Raw genomic sequence first — 24,560 nt, forward strand, 5'->3', positions numbered from 1 at the left:
TGTTTGTGAAGTTCATAGATGTTTCTCAGGTTACCCTGGACATCTAGCTGGTTCCTCCTGCCTATTGCATCATCCCCAGCAACAGAGATTCTGCACATTTTTTCCTCGATGCACAAAACACAATAGACTCCTACTGCCTTTCTCACAGAAGCCATAACTCCTGCAGGACTAACAGGGATAAGAATTTTCATAAAATCATTGAATCATAGAATATTGTAACTGAAAGGGAACTCAAGAGGTTCTCATGTCCAGTCCCCTGCACTCAGGGCAGGACCAAGTACCATCTAGATTATCTTTGACAAATGTTTTCCTAACCTGCTTGTAAAAATCTCCAATGATGGAGATTCCACAGCCTTCCTAGAGTCTTTCATGTCAGAAAAGTGAGGAAGTTTAACTGAAATGCAAAGGTGATCAGCTTGTGCGATTTTATGCTTCCTTTTGATTAATAAAGAAGGCTCAATTTTATGTTTTTAATAATATTTATTCTGCTGTTTTTTCACCTTTCAGATAGAGCTGGTTGGAAAAATTCCACCCCAAATAATTTTTTGTCAGAATTTGCATAAAGATTTGAAACTTTCAATTTCAATGAAGTTGCTCTGGAAATCAGGCAGCGTTGCAAGGGCATCCTGCCTGGGTTCTCGACAGCTTAACTATCCTGCACCTCAGAAGTCCGCCTGAGAGCGAGCCTGGGACCCCAGAACTTCTGGGGTGTTTGGAGCCAGGGATCCATCATCCTCTTCTGTGAGGCTCTAGACATATAAATTGCAACTCAAGGAGACATACCAATGCCAGCTCTGAGTGTGCCCAAGCAGTATGAACTAGCTCTTCTGAGTGTGCACCTCACATCTCAGAAACCATCCTCTGCACACATGCACATCTTGGTTCTATCTCCTTACGTCTCACACCAAAGACAATGCTTGTGGATAATACTCAAACCACCTATGGATTTATTAATAGGAAATGGAAATGAGAGTTTTTTCGCAAAGTTAAGGCTGCTAACCACAGACACACAAATGTGTTACAATCTTAATTTCAAAAAGTAATAGAAGTTTCTGTAGGTAAGCTCTATACGTCATTTGGGGGAAACCCAGGCTACAATCTGGGGATCTCTTGCTTATACCTAGAAAGTCTTGCTTCTCACAGTCCAAGCAACATAGAGACACATCTCCTTCTTGTTAGGGGTTTTTACTCCCCCATAAGTTCTGAGCTGCAAATGCAGCTGATTAGAGGCATACCCTTGTATGACTCCTCTTCAGGAAGGAAGGTGGGAAAGGCAAAGCAAGAAAGTCTGATTTCCGCTTTCATTTTCCACAATAGTTTGTTTGGTGTCGATGGGCTTTCCTTGCTGGCCAGTATGTACCATTCTCTGTTGGAGATCAACACTTTGCACTCTTCAGTCCCTCTCTCCTGTCTGGTGATTTACAGTATCACATAGGCTTACAAAAATGCTTAAATATAACCTTATAATATGGGATACAGATGTTACAAATGGGATTATTGCATGCAGCCACTTCCAAGCATTCAATAAGTTCTTAATAATAAGCACATTCTTATGATTCTAATACTTATTTTAAAAATAGTAATGTGCACATGAACCAGGCTATATATTCCAGTTGAGGCCTGGAGACCTCAGCATGAGCCAGTACCTGCTCTGCTAATGTTACAAACCTAAACTATGTGAACATACAGTCAGAACTCTCTAAACTCCCAGAGTCCTACCACTGCTATAATATACATTAACCTCACAGGGTAACTTGGGGTGGAATCCAGGTGCATTCTTCTCTTTGGTTGCTCCAATATACAGACCATTCATATGGAAGGGAGTCAGAAGACATTACACATTGTTATTGTTTGTCTGTCCCTTGATATGATGATGTCTGTCAAGAAGGGAAATATCATTAATGACACTTAAGATGGCTGAGGATCCAATTTGTTTTCTATGGGTTTTTCCAAGTATATGGCAGGTGTTTGCTTGGAGAAAGCACAGCTGAGGGCTGGCATGATGTATCTTTCCTTCCTCCTCTGCCATTTCTCAGCCTCTTGAGCAATGTGATTCTCTTCATAACGGGCTAAGACTTGATGTGTAGTGCAACACCCGTGCACTCTATTGCCAGACACCTCTTCTCAATCTGAGGGGTGTCAATGCTATCTTCTAAAAGGAGTGTAGCATACCCTCTGCCCCCAGCAAGTTCCCTTGCCATGAATGAATTGAGAAAAGAGGACTTGCTTCAGAAGATGAGCATTGGGCATCCACACACACTGTCCAGCCCAGCAAGCATGATCTTTCATAATCTTCTTCCCAACATTGATGATGTTATCTGCAAACAGAATGCTGGCATTGGTGCAATGGTCTTCCCATCCGACATGGAAAATCTCCCTAAGGCAGCACTGGGGGTATCACTCCATATGTTTACAATGGCTTTGGTGTTTTATCCCTCTCTTGTACCCTTACAGACAAATGGGGATGACTACTGAATTGTCGACCTGTCCTAATTACATGTTCTTTAGTTCGGCTAGGAGAGCTGCAGTCTCTGGCTGATGAGTGTCCTGGCTGAAGTTGCAGCTGTAGTTGCGGACAGAACATAGGAGAACTCAGTTATTTGACATCCCCACCAATTCCACTGAAGGTGATAGGATTTCACAGGCATCTATCACTGTGCCAGAATATCCAAAGTTGTTGTCAGCAATAAAGTCTTCTAAATAAAGGCTTTCTACATCTTTACTGTAAGTAAGGCCGGAGTTTATCTGCAGATGGAATGATCAGGTCAAACTATGAGAGGAAGGGATGGGACACACAGACAGGGTGGTACAGGCATAAAGTGGGCAGCAGTCCAGACCTTGAATGTCCACAAAACCTAGAGATGGAAAGACCTGGTTGCACATCTTGCCCAAATCCTGAGAGGCCAGAGTGGGATTGTTCTCTGTTACATATTTAATAAGTTTATTTTTTCAGAATCAGTGTCCCAGCCTAAGAATCCTTAAGAATCCTGAGTCCTAAGAATCAGTGTCCCAGCCAATGAGATTTCCATCTTTGCCCTTAGGAAATTGTGCCAAAGTGAAAGTCCACAACAAAGAGATATGCTATTCCATTGCTAATTTCCCATCATTAATCTTACTTATTCCTCAAAAACTACACTAAATAATTCCTCCTTTTTCTTGGCGGCTACCCTGTCTAAGGTATGCGTAGTATGTTTTCAGACCAGGTTACAACTCCCTCTCCCACTATGCTCTGATCATACATTATTCTTCTAATGGAAAACCTCCCATCAGTATAACTCAGTAGTCATTCCACTAACGTCTGTGGAGTTGTAGGAGTGTACACCCCAGTAAACAAGATCAAAATCAGGAATAAGGCACTCCCACTTGGTTGCCAGTGAGATGAGCTTTACAGACCCAGCTCTTCTCATCTTTAACATGTGTTGTTCTGCTTGTTTGCTGCTAACTAGCTAACAATGCTATTTGTTGTGGCACCTGTCCCGCAGTAGCCCTGCTAGGAGGAAGAAAGTCATTTTCTGGATTTACTGGGAAAGACTCTTACTAGCAGAAGGACAGATCCAGGCCCACTGTTGGGAAAGAAAGAGAGCAGTTGCCCTGGGGCCCAGCAATTCAAAGCAGCCTGGTGATTCAAAGGGGCCCAGGGCTCCCAGATGTCACCATCATGACTATGGTGGCTGGAGACTTTAAACTGCCACCAGAGTGTGGTGTGCTTTGTGTGACACTGAGGGCTTGGTGGGAAAGGGAGGGCTAACTTGCCCCTTCCAACCAGACCCCGCCCTGTCTGTGAGTGCATAGCCAGGCCCTCCCTCCCACTTTACCCAGGGGCCAATGGAGGCTGTTGACTCCCCTGGACTGACCTGTATTCTATCAGTCATGTTGCTGGATACTTTTGGCCTTTCCAGCTCTTTCTAAGAATAAAGGCCCATCCCCATCCATGTACACCATCAGGTGTACATGTGTCTGTCTGTCTGATTGTTACCAACAGCATCATTCTAAATCTGAGCCCTTTCTTCTGCCTTCTCTCCCTCACTCTGACCTTTCTGTAGCTCATTAAAACTACTCTTCTGCTTCTGCAGCAGTGGAGAACCAGCAAGCTGCCTGGCCAGCAATAGCAAATGGGCTTTGACAGTCTGATGTTGTTTTCTGAAGGTTTCTTTTCTTTAGATCAGTTTGTTTTCCAGCCTGAATAGTTCCAGGCAATAGCCCTGATCACAGGCAGATTTTCTCCAGGGCAGCAGCCATTTAGCATAGGCACAAAAACTGAATAGCAAGCAACAGAAGAGGAGGAGGAAAGAAGAAAATGCATGGAAGTCCAAGGGAGGTAAGGAGAATTGCTATGCATCCAGAATACTGCATGGGACCTTGCCACTCTCATCAGTCTTTGGTTCATAGGAGCAAGTCATTAGAGTGACCCTTATAGACTTTGTCTATAAGAAGCTATCATAACTTATGAGAAACTTGAGCATTTATCAGCTGCCTGTGAGTCTGCGTGCCCCATCATATCCCCTCTCTATTTATCGCTCTGCCTGCTTCTGCCTCGTGAAATGGAGTAGGATACTATCTACAAATTACAGGGTAGACTCCACAGCAGTGCAATGAGAACAGGCAATTTTCCACATGCCTGTGCACTCTCTACTCTCCCCGCATGGACAGAGCTGTCCAGTTTTGCACTGGTTGGCACTGCGGAATTGGGTGGGACATTGGAAAACAGGAGCTAGAATGACATCTGGCCCTAAGTCTCAATACACCCAGCTGGGTCAATGGCACCCCAAACAACAGGTTGAACTTCTCTTACCAAACCAGAAACTTTGTCAATCCACAGGAGATAAATATTTTCTACCAGCATAACAACACTTCCACAGCTTACTGGGCTCTTAGACATTCAGGGGTAAGTCACAGCTAAATAACAGCACAGAACACTGAGGGCCAGGACTGGTGGCTGTCAACCAGCTTTACAGGACCATGGAAAACTTGGCCACATACATGGTAAGTGGACATTCGGCTAACTAAAATCATTCCAGACTCTGGATATTCTTGGACTAGAGAGTTATGACCCATAACAAGGAGTGAATGGGAGGAAGAATAACAAGTCCATGGGGATGAGAAATAAGAATTAGCCAATATTTATGTTAGGTTAAAGACAGAGCAGAGCTGTGAAACTCCAGTGCAGACACTTCCAGTGTTTAGGAGATCTGAGCAGGGAAAGAACATTTGTAGCTCACCCGTTGCAGCTCATTCATGCCTTGTTGCAATCATCCCACGTACCCTTATAGCTTAAATATGCCACTGCAGAACATATGCAATACCCTGCCTTTGAGAGTGGTATATAAATCAATATGCAGCTCTTACACATATATAGAAATAACCATCCAACAGCAGTGACCAGCTGTCACAGGCAGCAAAATGCTGCTGGCAGTTGGCACTGGTGAATTTGCAAATACCCAGGGGCCATTGCTCCCCCTTTAATTGTGGGCAGTTTGCCCAGGCTTCATTACTGAGCCCCTTCCCCTTCCTCCAGCCCCTTCTTGTAACAAAGATATTAAAAAATGTATCAGGGCAGTAAAACAAAGAGCAGTTTGATTTAGTTTTGGAGACAGATAAAAGGAGGGTTTCTGGTATTCAGCTTGAAATACAGGATCTTCTACACGGGAAAACAAGCCCAAAGAAACAGCCGAGCTGAAAGTGCCAAAGTGGGGCTGGACATTCAGATAGAAGAGAGCACTGCAGCAACCAGAGACACAAGCACTAAATATTACCGTATATTGGTATCTATCTCTAAGGCTACGTCTAGCCAAGGGAAATTAGTTGATTTGAGATACACAATTCTAGCTATGGCATTTGTGTAACTAGAATCAACATATTGGAATCAACTTATTTCCCTAATGAAGACCTAATCTCCTTCATCTCACTTTGACTCGTCTTACACTACGTGATAGCATGGAGTACAGGAGTCGACTGCTGAGCCAAGAGAGATTGATTTTGCTGCATCTTCACCAGAAGCACAAAAGCAAACTCTCAAAGATCGACCCTGACCGGTCAATCTTCTGCTTAGTATGTACAAGTCTTAAGCTTCTAGCCCTCAATCCACCAGAACATTTAACGGTGTGCTTTTGATAGCATATAAACAGTTCCACTGAAATCAACATGCAGGTGACACACAGGTCCATCTGTCCTTTGCATCTTACAGTAACACTACTGTCACCATCTATCAGATTGGCACAGAAATGAACAAATGGTGGAGACTGAACTTGAACAAGAATGGCATGATGCCCTCTGGCAGAAGGTAACATTCTGAGGCCATGGCGAAGTCTCACCTGGCTGACAATATACACCTCATTGGGTTAAGTCAGTTTGGAGCTTTGTCATGCTGTTGGATTCCTCATTGTTGTGAAGCTTTCTACCACCCTGACTTGGCCTCAAACTCATCCTGGTAGACAATGACCTTCCCTCAGTTGCCTTTGTCATCTCCTGCCTGGACCACAGCAATGCGAGATATCTGAGCAGGGAGGCCTGTCCTAGATACAAATAAGCATTACATCCAACCCCAGGTCTTCCTGTGCATCTTAATGCTTGTGAATCGCACCCTCTGAGAGTCCTGTTCTGGGCTCACAAGCACTCCGATGCACCTCAATCCTGACTTGTAGCTCTTCCTTTTGTTACAGTTCTGGAACCCTCCACATAGCTACGCCAACGTACATTCAGTCTCACTCCCCGCACCCTCAGGCAGTCTAGGGAAAACAAATACCTTTGTCTTGCAACCTGGGAACTACTTCAACTAAGCTCACCCGAAAGGTGAAAGACCCATATGCTAAAATCACTGCTGAATGTGACCTCTGTTTCCACCAATTCAAATATATGGTTTCTTTACTTTAATAAAGGCTGACATAGTCTCTGAATAGTGCTGGCAGGGAGGGCTCAGAATGGAAAAAAAATAGTTTGCCAAAAGCCTTCTTCCCTCTCCACAAAAATAAATCTGGGTCATTTCAATTCAATTTCTCTCGTGTGGATGCATATGGCCTTTTCAAAGCAACTAGAGATGCAGTTGTAGGTCCATAAGCCATTTCAACACCTCCTCTGTGACACTGGTTCTCATCCAGTACAGCTTTAAATCTATATTTGGAGCACTGTGTCATGATGCATTTGATGTTTTTATGTTCTCAACACAGCTGAACTAAAGGGAGCTCTTGTTTTGTTTTCCCCTTGTGCATCAAGTGACCACATCTTCCATGACTGGTTCAGACGTGGTTCAGTATGATTACCAACACCAAGCAGGGGCAGCTTGTTGGGTCAGTAACACAGCTGCTGTTTGGTACAGTAGATGAGGTCCAGATTCTTTGCCATTCCCTGGCTGGACCCAGAGATGTGACGCAATCATGTGTGGTTCCTTGTGGTTTTCACAATTTCAGGCATTGTTTGGTTATCTCATCCATAACTAGCCCAATGGGAAGTTCTGGGTAGTCTTTGATGTGTTTAAGTTCTCATGCTGTGGCTGTATTTCAGGGGATGCCATGAGGTGTTTGGTAACCCTGAACGCCATGACAGAAGTGTTAATTTTAAAGTTCCTGTGGTGAATCACATGGTCTGATTCATCTGTCTAGCCACAAGCTGGGATATGCAGCTTCAGTCCATACTTATGCTCCAAACTCTACAAGTGAATAGAAGAGGGCCAAGGCTGACATTCATAGCACCCAGGCAATTGACCCTAGGCTTGTTCTTGCTAACTTTTAAATGACATTGAGGTAAGTTTTCACTTTCGAGGCTCCTTTCTTGACAGGAGTCATGAAGAGTCAGCATGAGGTCAAGAATGACTGAGATGAACTGGCTTTGGGTCATAATACACAGTTTCACCACAACACTTGACAACAAACGTGTTTTGTGCATTTGTGTTGTCGAGGCAGAAAACAAAGACTACTGTACTGGTTTGCCGGAATTTGGTCTCATTTGCCAGTTTTTGATATATTCCTCCATGATTTTAAGGTCAGATGGAAGGGTCACTTCAAAGTATTTAAAGCTATGGGCCTGTGTTGCAAGTGCCAAATCATCAGCATATTCAAACTTCTGCTCTATTATTTCAGGTGCATTATAAGGAGAACAGTGTAGCCAAAAATTGGGAAAAGCAGCAGGAAAAGATAGTTTCCATCCCAAGTTCTTATGTAACCAGGGTCCACTGCCGTGGTAATGTATGACACAGTTTTTTGCCAAGATCCTGGAGACCAGTGAAATCCCCATTGCGTGGAGGTAAGCCAAGATCATTGCACTCCTAATGGATGATCTGCAGGTTTTCCTGGCTTTTTGTTATAGGCCAATCTTCCTCTTGGGCAGATTTCAATTCAGTTTAAAAGGGTCTACAAAATCCACTTCATGGATAATGCAAAAGGGCTTCTTTCTTAGCCTCCTGCATTTTTCTAATCTGTATATTAAAAGGCAAACTATAAAAGGCAGAAACCATTTTTATAGTATGACAAAACAGACTGTTTTGTAAAGATTTTTCTGCTTCCCCCTTGCTTGTGCTTTTACATTAGAAACTGAGGTTTGGTCTAACCTGTTTATCCCTAAAAGATTCCATGGATGACTGGAGCACTGGTAGGACTGCAATGCCAATGAGACCATGTAATTGAAACCTGAGTTAGAGTCAGGAGCTCTGACCCTTCAGTTAAGGGCTTAGAAAGCATATAATCTACATTCTAAGTCTTTCACAGAGTCCCCCAGCAAACTAAGGAAAACAAGGCTTGGCACAACTGATCTGCCTTTTTCTTAAATAAAAAAAACCAACTATTTTCAGCTTTTCATACTGAATAAAGCTTATCAAACATAGTTACATTCCCTTCCCCTGAAATTTTATTGCGGATAGCTTGGGTTTTCATAATCTGATCATGTGGCTTCAATTATTAGCTATTCTGGTTTTTGCATTTTGCAGAATATCAAATTCTTTCTTTGTTTCCTTCCCCGGAACAATCAGCTGCTGCTTGTGTGCGTCCAATCTACACCCCTTTTCCCATCTTCTATTAGATATGTACATTTTAACCAAATAGTATAACAAAGTCCTTCAAAGCCTTGATTAGATCTTGGACAAGTGTTCCCTGTCAGCATATGCAACAAATGAAGTCATGTGTCCAAGTATATGCTTCTTTTTTGTCCGTTGTAATGTGTGTACCTTTGATGAGTTTTTTTTTTTTTCTCCTAACTAGAAAATTTCAGACTTTTGTAAAACCAAGCTGTTATTCTGGAGGTCTCCTTTTCCCCAGCAATTCACCATTGTCATTTTAGCAGCTATACAGGAAAAATGATAAAAGTCAAAATTTCCCTTCATCTACTGATAGGCCCAGAAGAATGGATAGTGCATCACACTCATGATACTTTTAAGATAAAGAAGAGGATATACCAAACAATAAATCCCCCAAATCATAAATAGCATGTTTTATTAAGTATTGTAATATTATTATTATAATAGCACCTACATCAGCTTACATGTACATAACAAAAAGATGGTCCCTGCCTCAATGAATTTATAATTTAAATGTGAAATGAGAGGGCAAAGTTACATACAGGCACACAGGTGGGAGAAGCACAAGATTCTGGTAGCAGAAGACCTAAATTGCTTGAGAATCATATACTGACACTCTTGCAATCTGTAAATGACAAACACAGTTTGTTGGGTAAGAATCAGCATAGCTTTTTTAAAAGGAAATCATGCCGCACCAATCTACTAGAATTCTCTGATGGGGTCAAACAAACATCTGAACAAGGGTGATCCACTGAATATAGTGTGCTTGGATTTTCAAAAAGCCTTTGAGAAGGACCCTCATCAAAGGATCTTAAAATAGGCTGTCAGTGAAATAAGGAGAAATCCATGATCCTCGCATTGATCAGTAACTACTTAAAAATAGAAAAGAGAAGGTAGGAATCAATGGTCAGTTCTCACAATGAAGAGGTAAACAGTGGGGTCCTGCTGGGATCCACACTAGGACCAGTGCTGTTGAACACATACATAAATAATCAGGAAAAGGGAGTAAACAATGAGAGGGCACAGTTGGCAGAAAGTAGAAAATACTCAAGATAATGAAATCTAAATTGAAGAGTTACAAAGGGTGATCATAAAACTAGGAGACTGGACAATAAAAGGGAAAGTGAAACTGATTGTTGATAAATGTAAAGTATTGCACATTGGAAAACATAATTACATCTGTACATACAACATGCTGGGGTCTAAATTAGTTGTCACCTCTCAGGAAAGAGACCTTGGTGTCATCATGGATAATTCTCTGAAAACATACACCCAATATACAAAAGCAGTCAAAAATGCTAGAAGTATGTTTTGAACTATTATGAAAGGGATAGATAATAAGACAGAAAATATCATAATGGTACTATATAAATCTGGAGTATGCCCAAACTTTGAATATTCCCAGAATCATAGAACTGGAAAGAACCTTGAAAGGTCATCAACTCCTGTGCTCTGCACTCACGGCTGGACCAACCACCATCTAAACCATCCCTGACAGGTGTTTGTCTAATCTGCTCTTAAAAACCTCAAATGATGGAGGACCTGCCTTGGAAATGTATTCCAGTGTTTAATCACCCTAACCATTAGGAATTTTTTTTTCTAACATCCAACCTACACAGTGCTTGCTGTATATTGTGTGCAGTCTTTGCCACCCCACTGCACATTGTTAAGATCTATATCTATCTATCTGTATATACACATAGTATCAAAAATGGCAAACATACAGAGAAGGGCAACACAAATGACTGGGCTATGGAAAAAGCTTCCAAATGAGATTGAAAACATAGGGACTGTTCAGTTTAGGAAAGGGGCAACTCAGAGGGGATATGATAGAGGTCTATAAAATTATGAATGGTACGGTGAAAGCATATTTACTGCTCCACATGATATAAGATCCAGAAGTCAACTAACGAAATTAATAGACAACAAGTTTAAAACAAAGAAAATGGAAGTATTTCTTCAAAGAATGCACACAGTCAAGCTGTGGAACTCATTGCCAGGGGATGTTGTTGAGACCAAAAACTGGATTCAAAAACAACTAGATAGCCTTTGATGAACCTATTAGTCAAAAAGATCGGGGTGCATGGCATTCCCTAGTTTATCCTAAGCCTCTGACTGCCAGAAGTTGAGAATGGAGGACAGGGGATGAATCACTTGATAATTATCTTGCTCTCTTCCTTCCCTTTGAGCATCTGGCATTGGCCACTGTCAGAAGACAGGATACTGGGTTAGATGGGTCATTTGTATGTCCCAGTATGGCTATTCATACATTCCAGCATACACCATGCATACAGCACAAGAAAAGACAAAGAATTCATTTTTTCCAATCTTCAGTCTACCTTTAAAGAAATATTGCTGGATTTAAAATACTGCATTTTCCAAATGAACTAATTATTGTACCCAATTCCACTCCAAAACATTAAAATGGAAACAATTTTAAAACTAAGCTAACTGTGTTTGTATTTATGGTGGTACCCAGACCATTCATTCCTATCCTTTATTTTGCAGGCAGTTTCTAGATAATTTCAGCTTCAAAAGTGAAATCCTGTTTCCACTGAAGTCAGAGGCAAAACTCCCATTGACTTGAGCAGGGCCAGGATTTCACCCCAGGTTGTCAGACTAGCACAAGAAGACAATATGCATAGACAGCAGAACTACAGGCCAGACTCTTTGGCCCTGATCCAGTGGAGCCTCTGGGTTTAAAACTACGAGCAGCATCAACATGACTTTTGCATGGAGAGTTTGCAAGATTTAGTCCTCGGGCATCAGAGGAATATATTTATATTGATGTGTGTGTGTGTCTAAAATGTGAAAACATTTCATTTTAATTCATTAAAAATTTATCTGAACAAACCTGAAATTTGGCCAAATTTCACCTAACAATGTTTTCTTTAAATAAAAGAAAACAAAAATCAAGATAAAGGTGCAGAAAGATCTATATGACCCCCAAAAGATTCAGGGTGAAGTTAGCCTGAGTACTTAGTTGCATTGCCAGTGAAAAAGTAGATTGACTCCCAGGCTTCTAGGGAAGCGTGCTGTGCATCTTTTCTCATTATTGTGAAGTAGAAAAGAGTGCTTCAAAAAGGGTTGGGATTTTTTGTAATTGTTCTTTTTCAGGTTTTCAAGCTGCTGATCCATCACAGACAAGCTACTCACAGTAATTACAATAATAATTTGCATTTATACAAGCATTTATCCCTAAAGGATCTGAACAGGCATAAGAATCACTCCCCCACCAATGACAGGCAGCCACCTCTTGGTGCTAGGGGTCTCCAACTGTTGAACAGCAAAAAAGAATGCAGTTTACAGATTTAATTTAGGAAGTGAAAAACAAAGTATTCCTTAGGAAGCAAAGCACCAAGACCCCAGAGCTCACTGCATGGAACAAATCTGTGCAGTTTTGCTGTGCCCATGCTGTTGCTGATATTTCTGCATGTGAACACAGGAGCACACTTTGGCCTCATTACTTTTATTTAGTATGTGATTAAGATGGTAGTGCCTAGGAACCTCAGTCATGCCCCAGAATCCCATTGTGCAAGGTGCTGTACAAATAGTACAGAAAAACAGTCTTTTCCTCAAGGATCTTCCTATTTAAATATAGGAAAAGAGACAATGTCGGGGCGGGGGACAGGACAGGCAGAGAAACAGGGAACAATATGAGGCAGTAACAATTAATCACCAGTAGTTGCGGGTTTGGGGATAGAATTATAACCCCAGACTGCAAACTGAAGTAGCCCTGCTGAAATAGATGGAGGTATACTGATGCACAGCTGCTTAGGATCTGACATAACATGGTTCAAATTTCCTTGTGAAATTTTTCCTAAATTTCACGTGAATTCTTCCAAAATATATAACAATTTGAGAAGATGCCTCAATCATTATTATTATTTATCTTACTGCAGTACCTTGAGACCCTAGTCACTATCCAGGATTCCAGTATTATATTTCCATATGCAGCCTACACCTGTAAAAGGAACACAGAAATATCTCCACGAAAAACCCCTGTGGCGATCTGCATGCCAAGAAATGTGATGATCCAACACACATCTCAGACCCAAAACCTACAGTTAGGCAAACAAAAGTGGGGAAGTAGAATGCTGCAGGAAAGCAATACAAATGTTAAATTGGGCATGACAGGGACATACCCTAGCAAATTGTGAAATACCAGATGCAACTTCCTGTAATTTATGAGTTTAGTAAAAAAAAATAAATCCCCCACAATAGAAAAAACTAGGAAGACTTCCCACATGTACCTGTGTGGTTGGAATTCCAGACTAATCTGCCAATGGAAACTTTCAGTCTGGTGAAATACCACCAACTTCACAGCAAAACCCCCCTGTGCTCTTGATCATGGGCTGATCCTCCATCCTTTTAGTTCTACTCCTCTCCTTTCATGCTAGTCCTGTGTCCCTAGTTCAATCCCAGTACAAATTAATTCTGTGTACTACCATCCCTCCCAACATGCTGACCCTGTCTCCAAACCAGTAAAATGACCCTCTGTTTCTCCCTTCCAGAAAACCGATTCTCCCATGGTATCTTTTCACTTTTTGCATTTGTCTGCCAAATACTTTGTCACTAACCCTGTGAAGTTTGCACTGAATAAAAGTTATTTGACCTAGTGAAGACTCTAGAATCAGAGTTTTCCTGATTTAAAGCTCAGAAATTTCCCTCCAAAATCAAGAGTAAGGTCTGAGCCCACAAAATTGGAGGGTAGGTGGATGTCCTAGAAGGTGGTATAAGTGGTCATGAATCCTGTTTGGTTAGTGAAGAAAATAGGCTATTAACCCTCTTCAAACTCCTCTGCCACCCTCTCCTCTCCCTGCAATGCACTCTGTCAGGGATGACACAAGTAAACTTTAATCAGAACTCCCATATCAAGATTCCCATAACATCACCAATGAAGCTTTATCTTCCTGGTTTCCTGTTAGAGCAACAAATATTTGAATTTTCACAGCCTTCTGTCTGATGGAGCAGCTCAAGGTGCTTTACAATAAGACTAAAGAGAAAAGTATAAAAGGGGTCCAAGATGTTTCTGAAATTAGTAACGTGAAACATAGGCAAACTCTCTAGGTCAGTAGTTTGAGTCTCAGGTTAGCAGAATTCAGATGTTGTTATTAGTTGATGGTTGGTTAGAAGATCGCATATAACTACAGTTAATGGCTTTCAGTCCAGTTGCACTTGGTGAGGTGTTCACAATATGTAATTCACCATCACAATTGTCTCTAACTGTCTTCCTCCCACTAGATTCAACAGGTTTTCCCTCTCATCAACAGAGGTGGGTCCCTCTGCGTTAAGGTAGATAACTGTTGGCAAAGTCATGTGTACACCTGGAGATGCAACCCCACCACTGTGTTCTGTGGATAAACAAAGGATTTCTCTCTCTTGTGCTGCATCATTTACTGGCATGGATCCACTTAATTTACATGGGAAATGGTTCTACACCAAGCAGAATTATCAATACATTTAAACGTGTTAAATACATAGAAAACAAATACATCTTTATTTCCATGCTACTACAATGAAGGGTCACTCTGGAACTGAAAAGGCAGTAAGCTCTAATTGATGTATAATAGCAAAATGGTACATCTGACAGTTGTTTTTACACTTTAAAGCCAATTAGAATTTCTGTGAATCAAAACCAGTAGGATAACATCTGCAACCATCATGAGCTAGTTCTGCGTTTGTAGTCACATCTCTCTCTAAAGGTTGGTGACAACAGATACTACAACCAGCTACCTACTCAGAGTTGAAGGAATCATTAAACAGTAATTCAATTATTAAAGAGTAATAAAACACCAGGGCCGGATGGTATTCACAAAGAGTTCTGAAAGAGCTCAAATATGAAACGGCAGAAGTACTATAATTTAAAATCAGCACCTGTACCAGGTGACTGGATAGCTAATGTGACACAAATTTTTGTTCCAGCGGCAATCCCAGCAAGGACAGGCCAGTAAGCCTAAATTCAGCATTAAGCAAATTGGTTGAATTACCCGACACACAGATTAACATGATTTGTTGGGGAAGGGCCGACAGCTTTTATGAAGGGAAAGCATACCTCGCAAATCTACTGGAATTTTTAAGGGTGTTAACAAATGTGTGAACAAGGGCGACCCACTGGTAGCCCACTGGGGCTTTCAGAAATCTTTTGACAAGGTTCCTCACCAAAGGGTCTTACACAAAATAAGAGTTCATGGGATAAGAGGAAAGGTCCTCCTATGGATCAGTAGCTGGTTTAAAGAAATCAAACAGTAGGAATAAACACTGATGTCCCCCAGCAATCTATACTGGGGCCTATGTCGGTCAATATTAGTAATGAATTAGGTGATAAGAAGGGTAAATAGTGATATGGCCAATTTTTCAGATGATACAAAATTACTCAAGATACTAAAGTTCAAAGCAGACTGCCAAGAGTTACGAAAGGATATTATAAAATTAGGTGATTAGGGAATGCAAAAAGCAGGTGAAATTCCATGTTGATAAATGCAAAGTAACACATATTGGAAAACATAATCCCAACTATAAATAAAAAATTGTAGTGTCTAATTAGCTGTTACCATTTAAGAAAGATCTTGGAGTCTGAATGGATAGTTCTCTGAAAACACACACTTAATATTCAGTGGTAATCAAAAACACTAACAGCATGTATGAACCACTCAGAAAGGGAGAGATAATAAGACAATATCATAATGACAGTATATGAATCCAGGGTATTCACAAACCATGAATACTGCATACAGTTCTGGTCATCCCACTACAATATATTTGTATGTATACACAACGTTAGAAACGTACAAGGTAACAACAATGATTAGGGTTATGGAATAGCTTCTGTATGAAGAGAGAATAAAAAGACTGTGACATTTCAGCTTGGAAAAGAGGCAACTAAGAGGGGATATGATAAATTAATCTTGATTGGTGTGGACAAAGTGAATAAGGAAGTATTATTTACTCCTTAATGTAACAGAAATAACCTTACATGATTAAAATATGACAGTATAGAATGCTGTTGCTACCACTGTTTTATAATAATAAATCTTGTAAAGAGTGTGTCAAGTAAGGCATAAATGGTAAAGTTATGGTTTGCTTAATATAATTATTCTACTTGTATGAGTGTATAGTTTTTGTATCTGAAGTTATGAATATTAACTATATACTTGTATTTCAAATGCTTGCTCCTGTGCTAACACCCGTAAGGTATTTAGCTAGCATATTATGAAGGAACTCTTCAAGCTGATTTCTCATCAATGAACATAATGGACCATGAAAGAAACCTATCCACCCCAGTGGAGTTTCATGTAAACATTCTAACTAGAATATGGGTAATGGCCTTTGCTATTACTCAGCAAAGCATGCATGGATATGCGACTTGCTCATGTGACTCCAAAACCCCATCAACTTTTCACAATCTGTGCTTTGGGCTTTTGTTTGGGACAATGGGTTTCCCTCCACATGGCAGAAACTATAAAGCAAGTCAATTTTACCTCTTTCCTGCTCAAACCTCTGGATATGAACTTTATAACCAATGGACTGAAGACCCTCCAATGATTTGGAATCAACAAGAGACTTAACAAGACTTGATTCTACACTGCTATAAGCCTAATCCAATTGTTGTATGTACTTGATTTCTTTTAACCAATTTCAAATCTCACCTTTCTTTCTTCTTCTATAAATAAGCTTTTAAATATTAGATACCAACAAACTGGCAATGATGTGATCATCTGGTAAGATCTGAGTTACCTGGGTATCTGACTGGTCCTTTGGGATCAGATTAACCCTTTGGCTAATGACACTGTTATACTTCATGGGAAAATAAACACCAGTTTTGGGGTATGTATGCACTATTTCTCAGTTCTTTGACCTGAATTTGGTACCGTCCATGGTGACTTACTGAGGCATGGTCAAAATAAGACTAGGGGTTACACAATTAATGTAATATGTATGTAGCACATAATTAAACCAAAAGTCAACTTATAGTTATGTAAGATGAACTGTTTTTCTGAATAATACCAATCTGAGCCACTAGGGTTCCAGTTCTCTGTGACCTTTACATGGAGAGTTAGTTGACTGGTAGCTAAGAAACATGGGTGAGAAGAGGTGGCATTCAGATGGACTGGCAGTCACATTAGGCACCTTGTTTTTTGATGGACTTGATTATTGAAGATAAGTCCAACATCAGGAGGAGAAATCTAGGCACAACTCTATGGGCCAATTCCCAGAGTACAAAGTGTTGGTCAAAACACCAGTTCCTCACTCTTGGGCAGAGAGGGAAATGCAAAAGGGAAGGCAACAAAGACTCAGGGGCAAGAGAAGGTGACACAGGAAAAGGCAAAGTGATTAAAATAACCTAGAGAAAGAGGAGGGGAAGAGATTGGGCACTAGTATGTTGCTAGTGCAAGATTGCAGTAGAATGCCTCCAGTGTCATCAACGTTCTCTGCTGTGCCAAGCCTTTGTAAGCAAGGCAGTATTAGATCTTGTGTTTTGCAGTGGAAGATGATACTAGAGATGTGGTTTGAAGCAAAGGAATTGCTCGTGCACAGCCAATATGCTTGTTCCACAGATTTCTGAGTCAGTAGTCTCCATACTCTTTCCTCCAGACTTTTACAACAGATTCCCCAGAATTAAATGACTTTCACCTGCAGGCTTTCCCAGCTCCAAGTTCTTGTTTCTTACCTTGCACAATCAAATAAACCTGGGAAGTCCTGGGGTGATGTTGTGTCTGCACCGAGCATGTATAGGACCCCTCATCATAGATGTCCACTTTCTGGATCCGGAGGCTGTATTCCAGAGGGGTTCGTTTCTCCAGTTCTACCCGAGGGTCCAGGGACCACTTGTCTTGGCCAGCAAAAATGATGCCAGAGCGGTTTAACCAGGCCACTTTGGAGTTTTTGTCTTCTATATAACACCTGTTGAGGGCAAGAATAGAGATTGGGATATCAGCTAATTCTCCTTCCTCCTCCCAGTATTCCAGGTAATTCTGTGATCTGCCCCAGGCCTGCCAACACAGTCACATAGCATGACACTTGCCACAACTTACTGCATCAGCTGCAATACAAAATGACCGGGGCAGCACCAAAGGAGGTGGGAGGTGGCCTGAGTCGCCTTGGCCCTCTATCCCACTTCAAAGGGTCTTTTCACAAAAAAGAGGGAAGGGCATCATGAGAACCCCTAAGACTCGCATCCAGGCCTCCAATTTCTCTTTGGTCCTACCAATGGTATAAGCCATACAGAGCTGAAGATTGCTTGGCTCTCCTTCACACACTGCCCCCGCAAACTGAGCATACAACAGACTACATTCACTGCCCACTGCCAGTGTGGGGATGCTTAGAGAATCCCAGAATTGTACTCTGGGATTGCTCTACAGAGCACGGCTACTGTTTCATGTGATCTGCCTCCTCCATCTTCCCAACTTCTGTGCCCGCAGGGCTATGTCCTACCCAACCCCCTCACACGGCCCTAACTGAAAAAGGCTTTCTGGAAAACCAGATGTCCCCCTCATGCAGATTATTATGTGTGCATAGGTGTGTGCATATCTGCTACACCTCACTGTCACCCCATGACACTTAGTGTGTGTCCTTATAATGCCATCCAGAAGCTGAAAATGGGATGGGATGGTGGAGGACAGGTGGAGGTGGAACATGGAGGAATGACAGTATTGACTTGGCACCTGTCCTGGCCCTCGTCCCATCTGCCAATAAATATCTACCTTTACCCACTGAGCGCTGATCATATGATGGGGACAGAGGGAGGGCATGGATCCATTGCCAATTTTAATTGAGACTGAATGGAACACGGGGACTGTACTTCCTTCTCTTTCCTCTGGAGGTCTCCTCCAAGGTAGGGCCATAGGAGCTAGAACTAGGAGCACATGGAGTGGTTTTCATTATTTATAGGCTTTACAGTTGGGTTCAATGGCTCTCAATATCCCCCGATACAAATTGTTCCAGCACACCTGGGCAGGGCTAAGACACACCAATGTAGCAAAAAAAAGAGGACACCTGTGGCTCATTGAGCATACGCTTTCATGGGCTGGAACTACTTCATCAGATGCATGAAATAGAAAATATAGTTTGGCAGAGATATACACACATATAAAATGGAAGTGTTACATTATTACATGGAGGACCAGTGCTAATGAGGCTAATTAAATCAGAGTGGATGTGATCCACTCCCCACAGCTGATAAGGCGAGAATACCAAAAAGGGCAAAATTACATTTTGTAGTGAGCTAGCCATTCCCGGTCCCTATTCAGACCCACCCTGATAATGTTAAGTTTGCATATGAATTATATCTCTGCAGTCTTGTTGTGAAAGGATTTTTTGCTCACATAAGGGGAAGAAGCTTGTGCTGAAGATTGCGCTAAAGCAACCCAGGCTGTGCCTATTCTGTGGGCATGTAAAAGAGTTCAGTCTCCATAGCCGTGTCTACACGTGCACGCTACTTCGAAGTTAACTTCGACGTTAGGCGGCGAGACGTCGAAGTCGCTAACCCCATGAGGGGATAGGAATAGCGCCCTACTTCGACGTTCAACGACGTTCAACGTCGAAGTAGGGACCGTGTAGTCGTTGCGCGTCCCGCAATGTCGAAATTGCCGGGTCCTCCATGGCAGCCATCAGCTGAGGGGTTGAGAGACGCTCTCTCCAGCCCCTCAGCTCAATGGTGGCCGCATGGAGCGGCCCCTTAAAGGTCCCCTCCCCCTCCCTTCCTGTGCAGGAAGCTGAGGGATCGTGCAGGCGGCAGCCCACACACGCGGCCAGCCTGCACGTCCCTCAGCCACCCACCCAGCTGCGATGGCTGCCCGGCAGCACCCCCAGCGCCCCCAGGGGACCCCCCCAAGGGGAGCCAGGGCAGCCAGCCCAGCCAGAAGGGCAGCCAGGCTGGCAAGCGGCAGCGGGGCCCCTCCTGGACGGAGGCCGAGCTGCGGGACCTGCTGGGGCTCTGGAGCGAGGAGGAGGTGCTCCAGGTAATGGGGAGCAAGAGGCGGAACGCGGATGCGTTCGCTCGGCTGGCCGATGGCCTGGCTGCCCGGGGTCACCCTGCCCGCACTCCTGATCACGTCAGGAGTAAGGTGAAGGAGCTGCGGCAGGGTTACTCCTGGGCCCGGGATGCGGCCAGCCGGTCTGGGGCCGCCCCCGTCACTTGCACCTTTTACAGGGAGCTCAGGGACATCATGGGCCCCCAGCACACCTCCTCCCCTCCGGCCACCCTTGACACCTCGGCCGATGAGCCCCAGCAGGCCCTGCAGATGGAGTCCGCCCCGGAGGTAAGCCCCGCACCCCGGGGGCCCCCCCGGAGGCCACCCCTGGGACATCGTGGCAGGAGGAGGAGGAGGAGGAGGAGGAGGAGGGGGACTCCTCCTCTGCAGAATCTGGGCTGCAGATCCTCCTCCTGCCATCCCGGAGCATCAGCAGGGCCTCCGCCCCCTGGGGATCTCCGGACCGTGGGAGCGGACCGACAGGTAGGTACCCCGCTCTGGTGTACACCCCTGGGCTTGAGGGGCGGGGGGTAACAGATATGTGTCCAGGGCCCCCCACATGCTCACATGGCCATGGCCCCAAGGACAGCAGGGCCATGTCCCTCACAGCACTGCAGCCATCAGCCCCTGCCCCCCCCACCCCGCACGACAGTGCCATGCCCCATCCCCGGGCCAGGGGGGAGCGGAACCTCGACCTCGAGGGGCCCCCGGGAGGAGGGGGTGGGACACCCCGCAGCAGCAGCATGTGATGGAGTGGGGGGAGTGCAAAAGGGAGACTCAGGCTACATATGAGCAACAAGAGCCGAATAGGTCCCAGGGGCAAAGGAGGATCCTGGGACTACAGCTGGCAGGTGACACCTCTGCCCTGAACAAAGAGGAGGGAGGAGCCGAGCTGGCTTGGAATTGTGGGTGGAGGGCAGGGGCCACAGGTAGAGGCTAGGGGAAGGGAGAGCTGGAAGGCAGCCAGCCTGAGGAGGGGGAAAACTGCATCCCAGAGGGGCCCCCCTTGGGGTCTTCTCCCCACGACGGGTTGGAAGGACTGTCTCTTCCGACAGCTGGTGCTGTCACTCCTGGGAGAAACTGGGCATCTGTGGCCTAAGAAACCTCTCCTGCTGTCAGACCCTGCGGGGTGAAGTGAGAGTCGCTCCCACCAGGGGACAGGGTGCAGGGCAGGGGGACCCCTGAACCCCATCCATCACAGCAGCATCTCCCGGGGACGGGGATGGGGAACCTGCAGCACAGGGCTGGGGGGACAAAGGCCACGGCTCGGGGCCCACACTAACGCCTGTCTCCATTCTTCTTCCCCCGCTCCTCTCCTGTGTCCCGCACCTGCACCATCAGAAGGACCGGAAGAGAGCGCCGGCGAGGCATCAGTCGTCCCGGAGAGCCCTCCGGGACCATCGGTCCAGGGCAGCCCCTCGGCCGAGGACCGACCGGCCCCACGGCGGGCTAGACGGCGGACCCCGCGCCACCAACCGCCACCGGCGACGGACCCCCAGCTGCTGGCCATCCACCGATGGCAGCTGGAGGTCGCAGAGCAGCAGCTGCAGCTGCAGGAGCGGGCGCTGGCCTGGCACCAGGAGGCATGGGGGGCCTACATGGAGACTTTTAACCACCTGGTGGACTACCTGGCCCCCCATGCCACGCCGGCCGCTGCAGCGCCCGCCCTGCCTGCTCCACCAGCCCCACCACCAGCTGCTCCGCCCGTCGCCGTCCCGTCCGCCGTTGCCCCGCCACACACCGCTGAGGGCCAGAGTGCCGAGGGACCCCTGGAGCCACCTGAGACTCTCCGGGCATCATATCTTCCGGTCCGGCCTACCCCCAGCCAGCCCCGGACAGGGCTGCGACCGCAGCGGGGCTCCCGGCTGGCCACGCCCAGTGCTGGGCTATAGGGGCGAGGGGCCCAGGACATGGCCCCCCCCTTGTATATAGTTTAAAGTTCTTATTTGGTGCCCCCCGTTTGCCCCGTCCCCCCCATGTAAATAGTTCTCCCCTTTATCTTCCCTGGTTTTCTTTTTATTATTGAGGACACTTGTTTGTTAGTATTGTTTTATTTTTGTACATATTAGTTTGTTTCCACATGTTTGTATACAGTTTGTTCTTGTTTCATATATTTACAGTTAAAAAAAAAATTCTGAAAGAAAAAGAAGTTTAAGTTCAGCCACAAGTGCGTGCTGTCATTTGTCCAGGAAAAGTGGGAGGGGGGTGCGGTGGGGTGCTCCATAGTGTGGGTGTTGGGGCAGAAGTGTGGTGGAGGAAGGGGCGGGCAGTGGGGGGCCTGGGCAGAGTTCACCCCACGGCCTCATCATTGAAGTGGGCCTGCAGGGCCTCCCAGACCCGGGTCCCTTCAGGGTCCACTTGCCGACTGGGGGCAGCAGGTGGCTGGACATCTGCCCTGCCGGCCTCCACAGCCCAGACCTGGAAAAGGTGTCCCCCTTGCTCTCCACCAAATTGTGCAGGGCGCAGCAGGCACCCACAATCTGGGGGATGTTGTTGGGGCCCGCATCCAGGCGGGTCAGGAGACATCTCCAGCGTCCCTTCAGGTGGCCAAATGAGCGCTCCACCACCTGGCGCGCGTGGTTCAGGCGCTAGTTGAAGCGCTCCTGGCTAGCGGAGAGATGGCCCGTGTACGGGTGCATGAGCCAGGGCCGTAGGGGGTATGCCGCATCTGCGATGACGCAGAAGGGCATGGTGGTGTCCCCCAGAGGGATCTCCCGCTGGGGGATGTAGGTCCCCGCCTCCAGCCGGCGGCACAGGCCTGAGTTCCGGAAAACCCGGGCGTCATGGGTGCTGCCAGGCCAGCCCACATAAATGTCCTGGAAACGTCCCCGGCTGTCCACCAAGGCCTGGAGGACAACAGAATGGTAGCCCTTGTGATTCAGGTATCGTCCTCCACTGTGATGCGGGGCACGGATGGGGATGTGAGTCCCATCCAGAGCCCCGAAGCAGTTGGGGAAGCCCAGGGTGGCAAAGGCCGCGATGGTGGCATCTGGGTCCCCCAGCCTCACAAGCCTGTGCAGGAGCATGGCGTTGATGGCACGCACAACCTGCAGAGAAAGCACATGGGACAGCACCAATGAGGGGTGAGCAGGCTGTGCGTGGCCCTGCCCTGCCCTGCCCTCCTCTGCCCGGGCCCCCCTCCCCTGCCCTGCCCTCCCCCCGTGGGTTCTCTTACCTCCATGAGGACAGCCCCGACGGTGGCCTTGCCGACACCAAACTGCTGCCCCACGGATTGGTAGCGGTCGGGAGTGGCCAGCTTCCAGACAGCAATGCCGACCCATTTCTGCACTGTGAGGGCACGCCGCATGGCCGTGTCCTGGTGCCTGAGTGCGGGGGTGAGCCACTGGCACAGCTCCATAAATGTCTGCCGGCTCATCCTGAAGTTCCTGAGCCAGCGGTCGTCGTCCCACTCCCCAAGCACCAGCCGCTCCCACCAGTCGGTGCTGGTGGGGTAGCTCCACAGCCGTCGGCGTGTGAGGCGGGGGGGGGAGCGGGGTGCAGCAGGGTTAGGGGTTGAGCCCTGCTGCCCTGGGGGCAGCTCCTTCTCCAGTGTAGCAAGGAGGTGCTCAACTGCCTCCCGCATGGCATGGAGCAGGGCAAGCCCTGCTCCTGCCGGGAGGGCTGGGTGGACCTCTGGCTGCTGCTGCTGCTGCTGCTGCTGCTGCTGGGGGTCCATGACTGCGGCGCCCGGGGTCTGTGTGCCTATGGCTCCTCAGACCGCGTGCTGTGCAGGCTGAGTGTGTCTGGGAGGGGCCCTTTAAGGGAGCGGCTAGCTGTTGCCCCGGAAGCGCTAGTCCGCCCTGTGACCCTGTCTACAGCTGTGCCTGGCATCCCTATTTCGATGTGTGCTATTTTGGCGTGTAGACGTTCCCTCGCTGAGCCTATTTCGATGTTGGGCTGCGCAATGTCAAAGTTGAACATCGACGTTGCCAGCCCTGGAGGACGTGTAGACGTTATTCATCGAAATAGCCTATTTCGATGTCGCTACATCGAAATAAGCTATTTCGATGTAGCGTGCACGTGTAGACGTAGCCCATGGCTGTCACGCCAGCACCTCTTGTGGCTCCACCTACTGTCTCTGGGCCTTGAAAGAGACCAGCATCTCCCATCAGCACCAGTCAGATGTTGTATTTAAGCAAGAAAGAGAGAAGATGATGAATGTCACCAAGTGAGAAGACAAATATTTGACAGGACGTTTTCAAACAGAATCAAGGGTCAGACATTTTCCAAGTTCCTCCACTTGAATGGAGTTCACTCAGATCACTCTGAGGCAGCCGTACGGAGCTATGTGACTCCACTACATAACTTCCCTCTGCCTAGCAAACATGCCCACAGAAGCTTCCTAAGTTGATAGAGCATCAGTTCTGGGCAACTGGAATGCTATACTGTGTGGTGATACCCGTCTGCTGACCAAGCTAGAAGCATGTCTATTTGACTAACATTTGCCTGGCGGGTGCAGCCCGAAAGACTCCGGCCAGAGAAACTGACTTCCAGCTAGGAGAGGCTTCACTCCCCCAAGTCTGTATTAGTTCTTTTGGCTGGGTGAATATGTCCCCTGCGGTGCGTTTACAGCTGATTGTTTTTCT

The 24,560-nt window shown here is 45.9% G+C and overlaps 1 protein-coding gene across 1 annotated transcript in view; it reads right to left on the bottom strand.

Annotated features, from left to right (window-relative positions):
* The window catches only part of LSAMP (limbic system associated membrane protein), a 548,487-nt gene that overhangs the window by 237,051 nt on the left and 286,876 nt on the right, over positions 1-24,560 (bottom strand). The window contains exon 3 of the mRNA XM_075000343.1: positions 17,673-17,905. Within this exon, the coding sequence (XP_074856444.1) occupies positions 17,673-17,905 (233 nt within the window). The remainder of the gene's footprint in view (positions 1-17,672; positions 17,906-24,560) is intronic.

Source organism: Carettochelys insculpta, chromosome 1, assembly GCF_033958435.1.
Source record: "Carettochelys insculpta isolate YL-2023 chromosome 1, ASM3395843v1, whole genome shotgun sequence".
Taxonomy (NCBI): Eukaryota; Metazoa; Chordata; order Testudines; family Carettochelyidae; genus Carettochelys; species Carettochelys insculpta.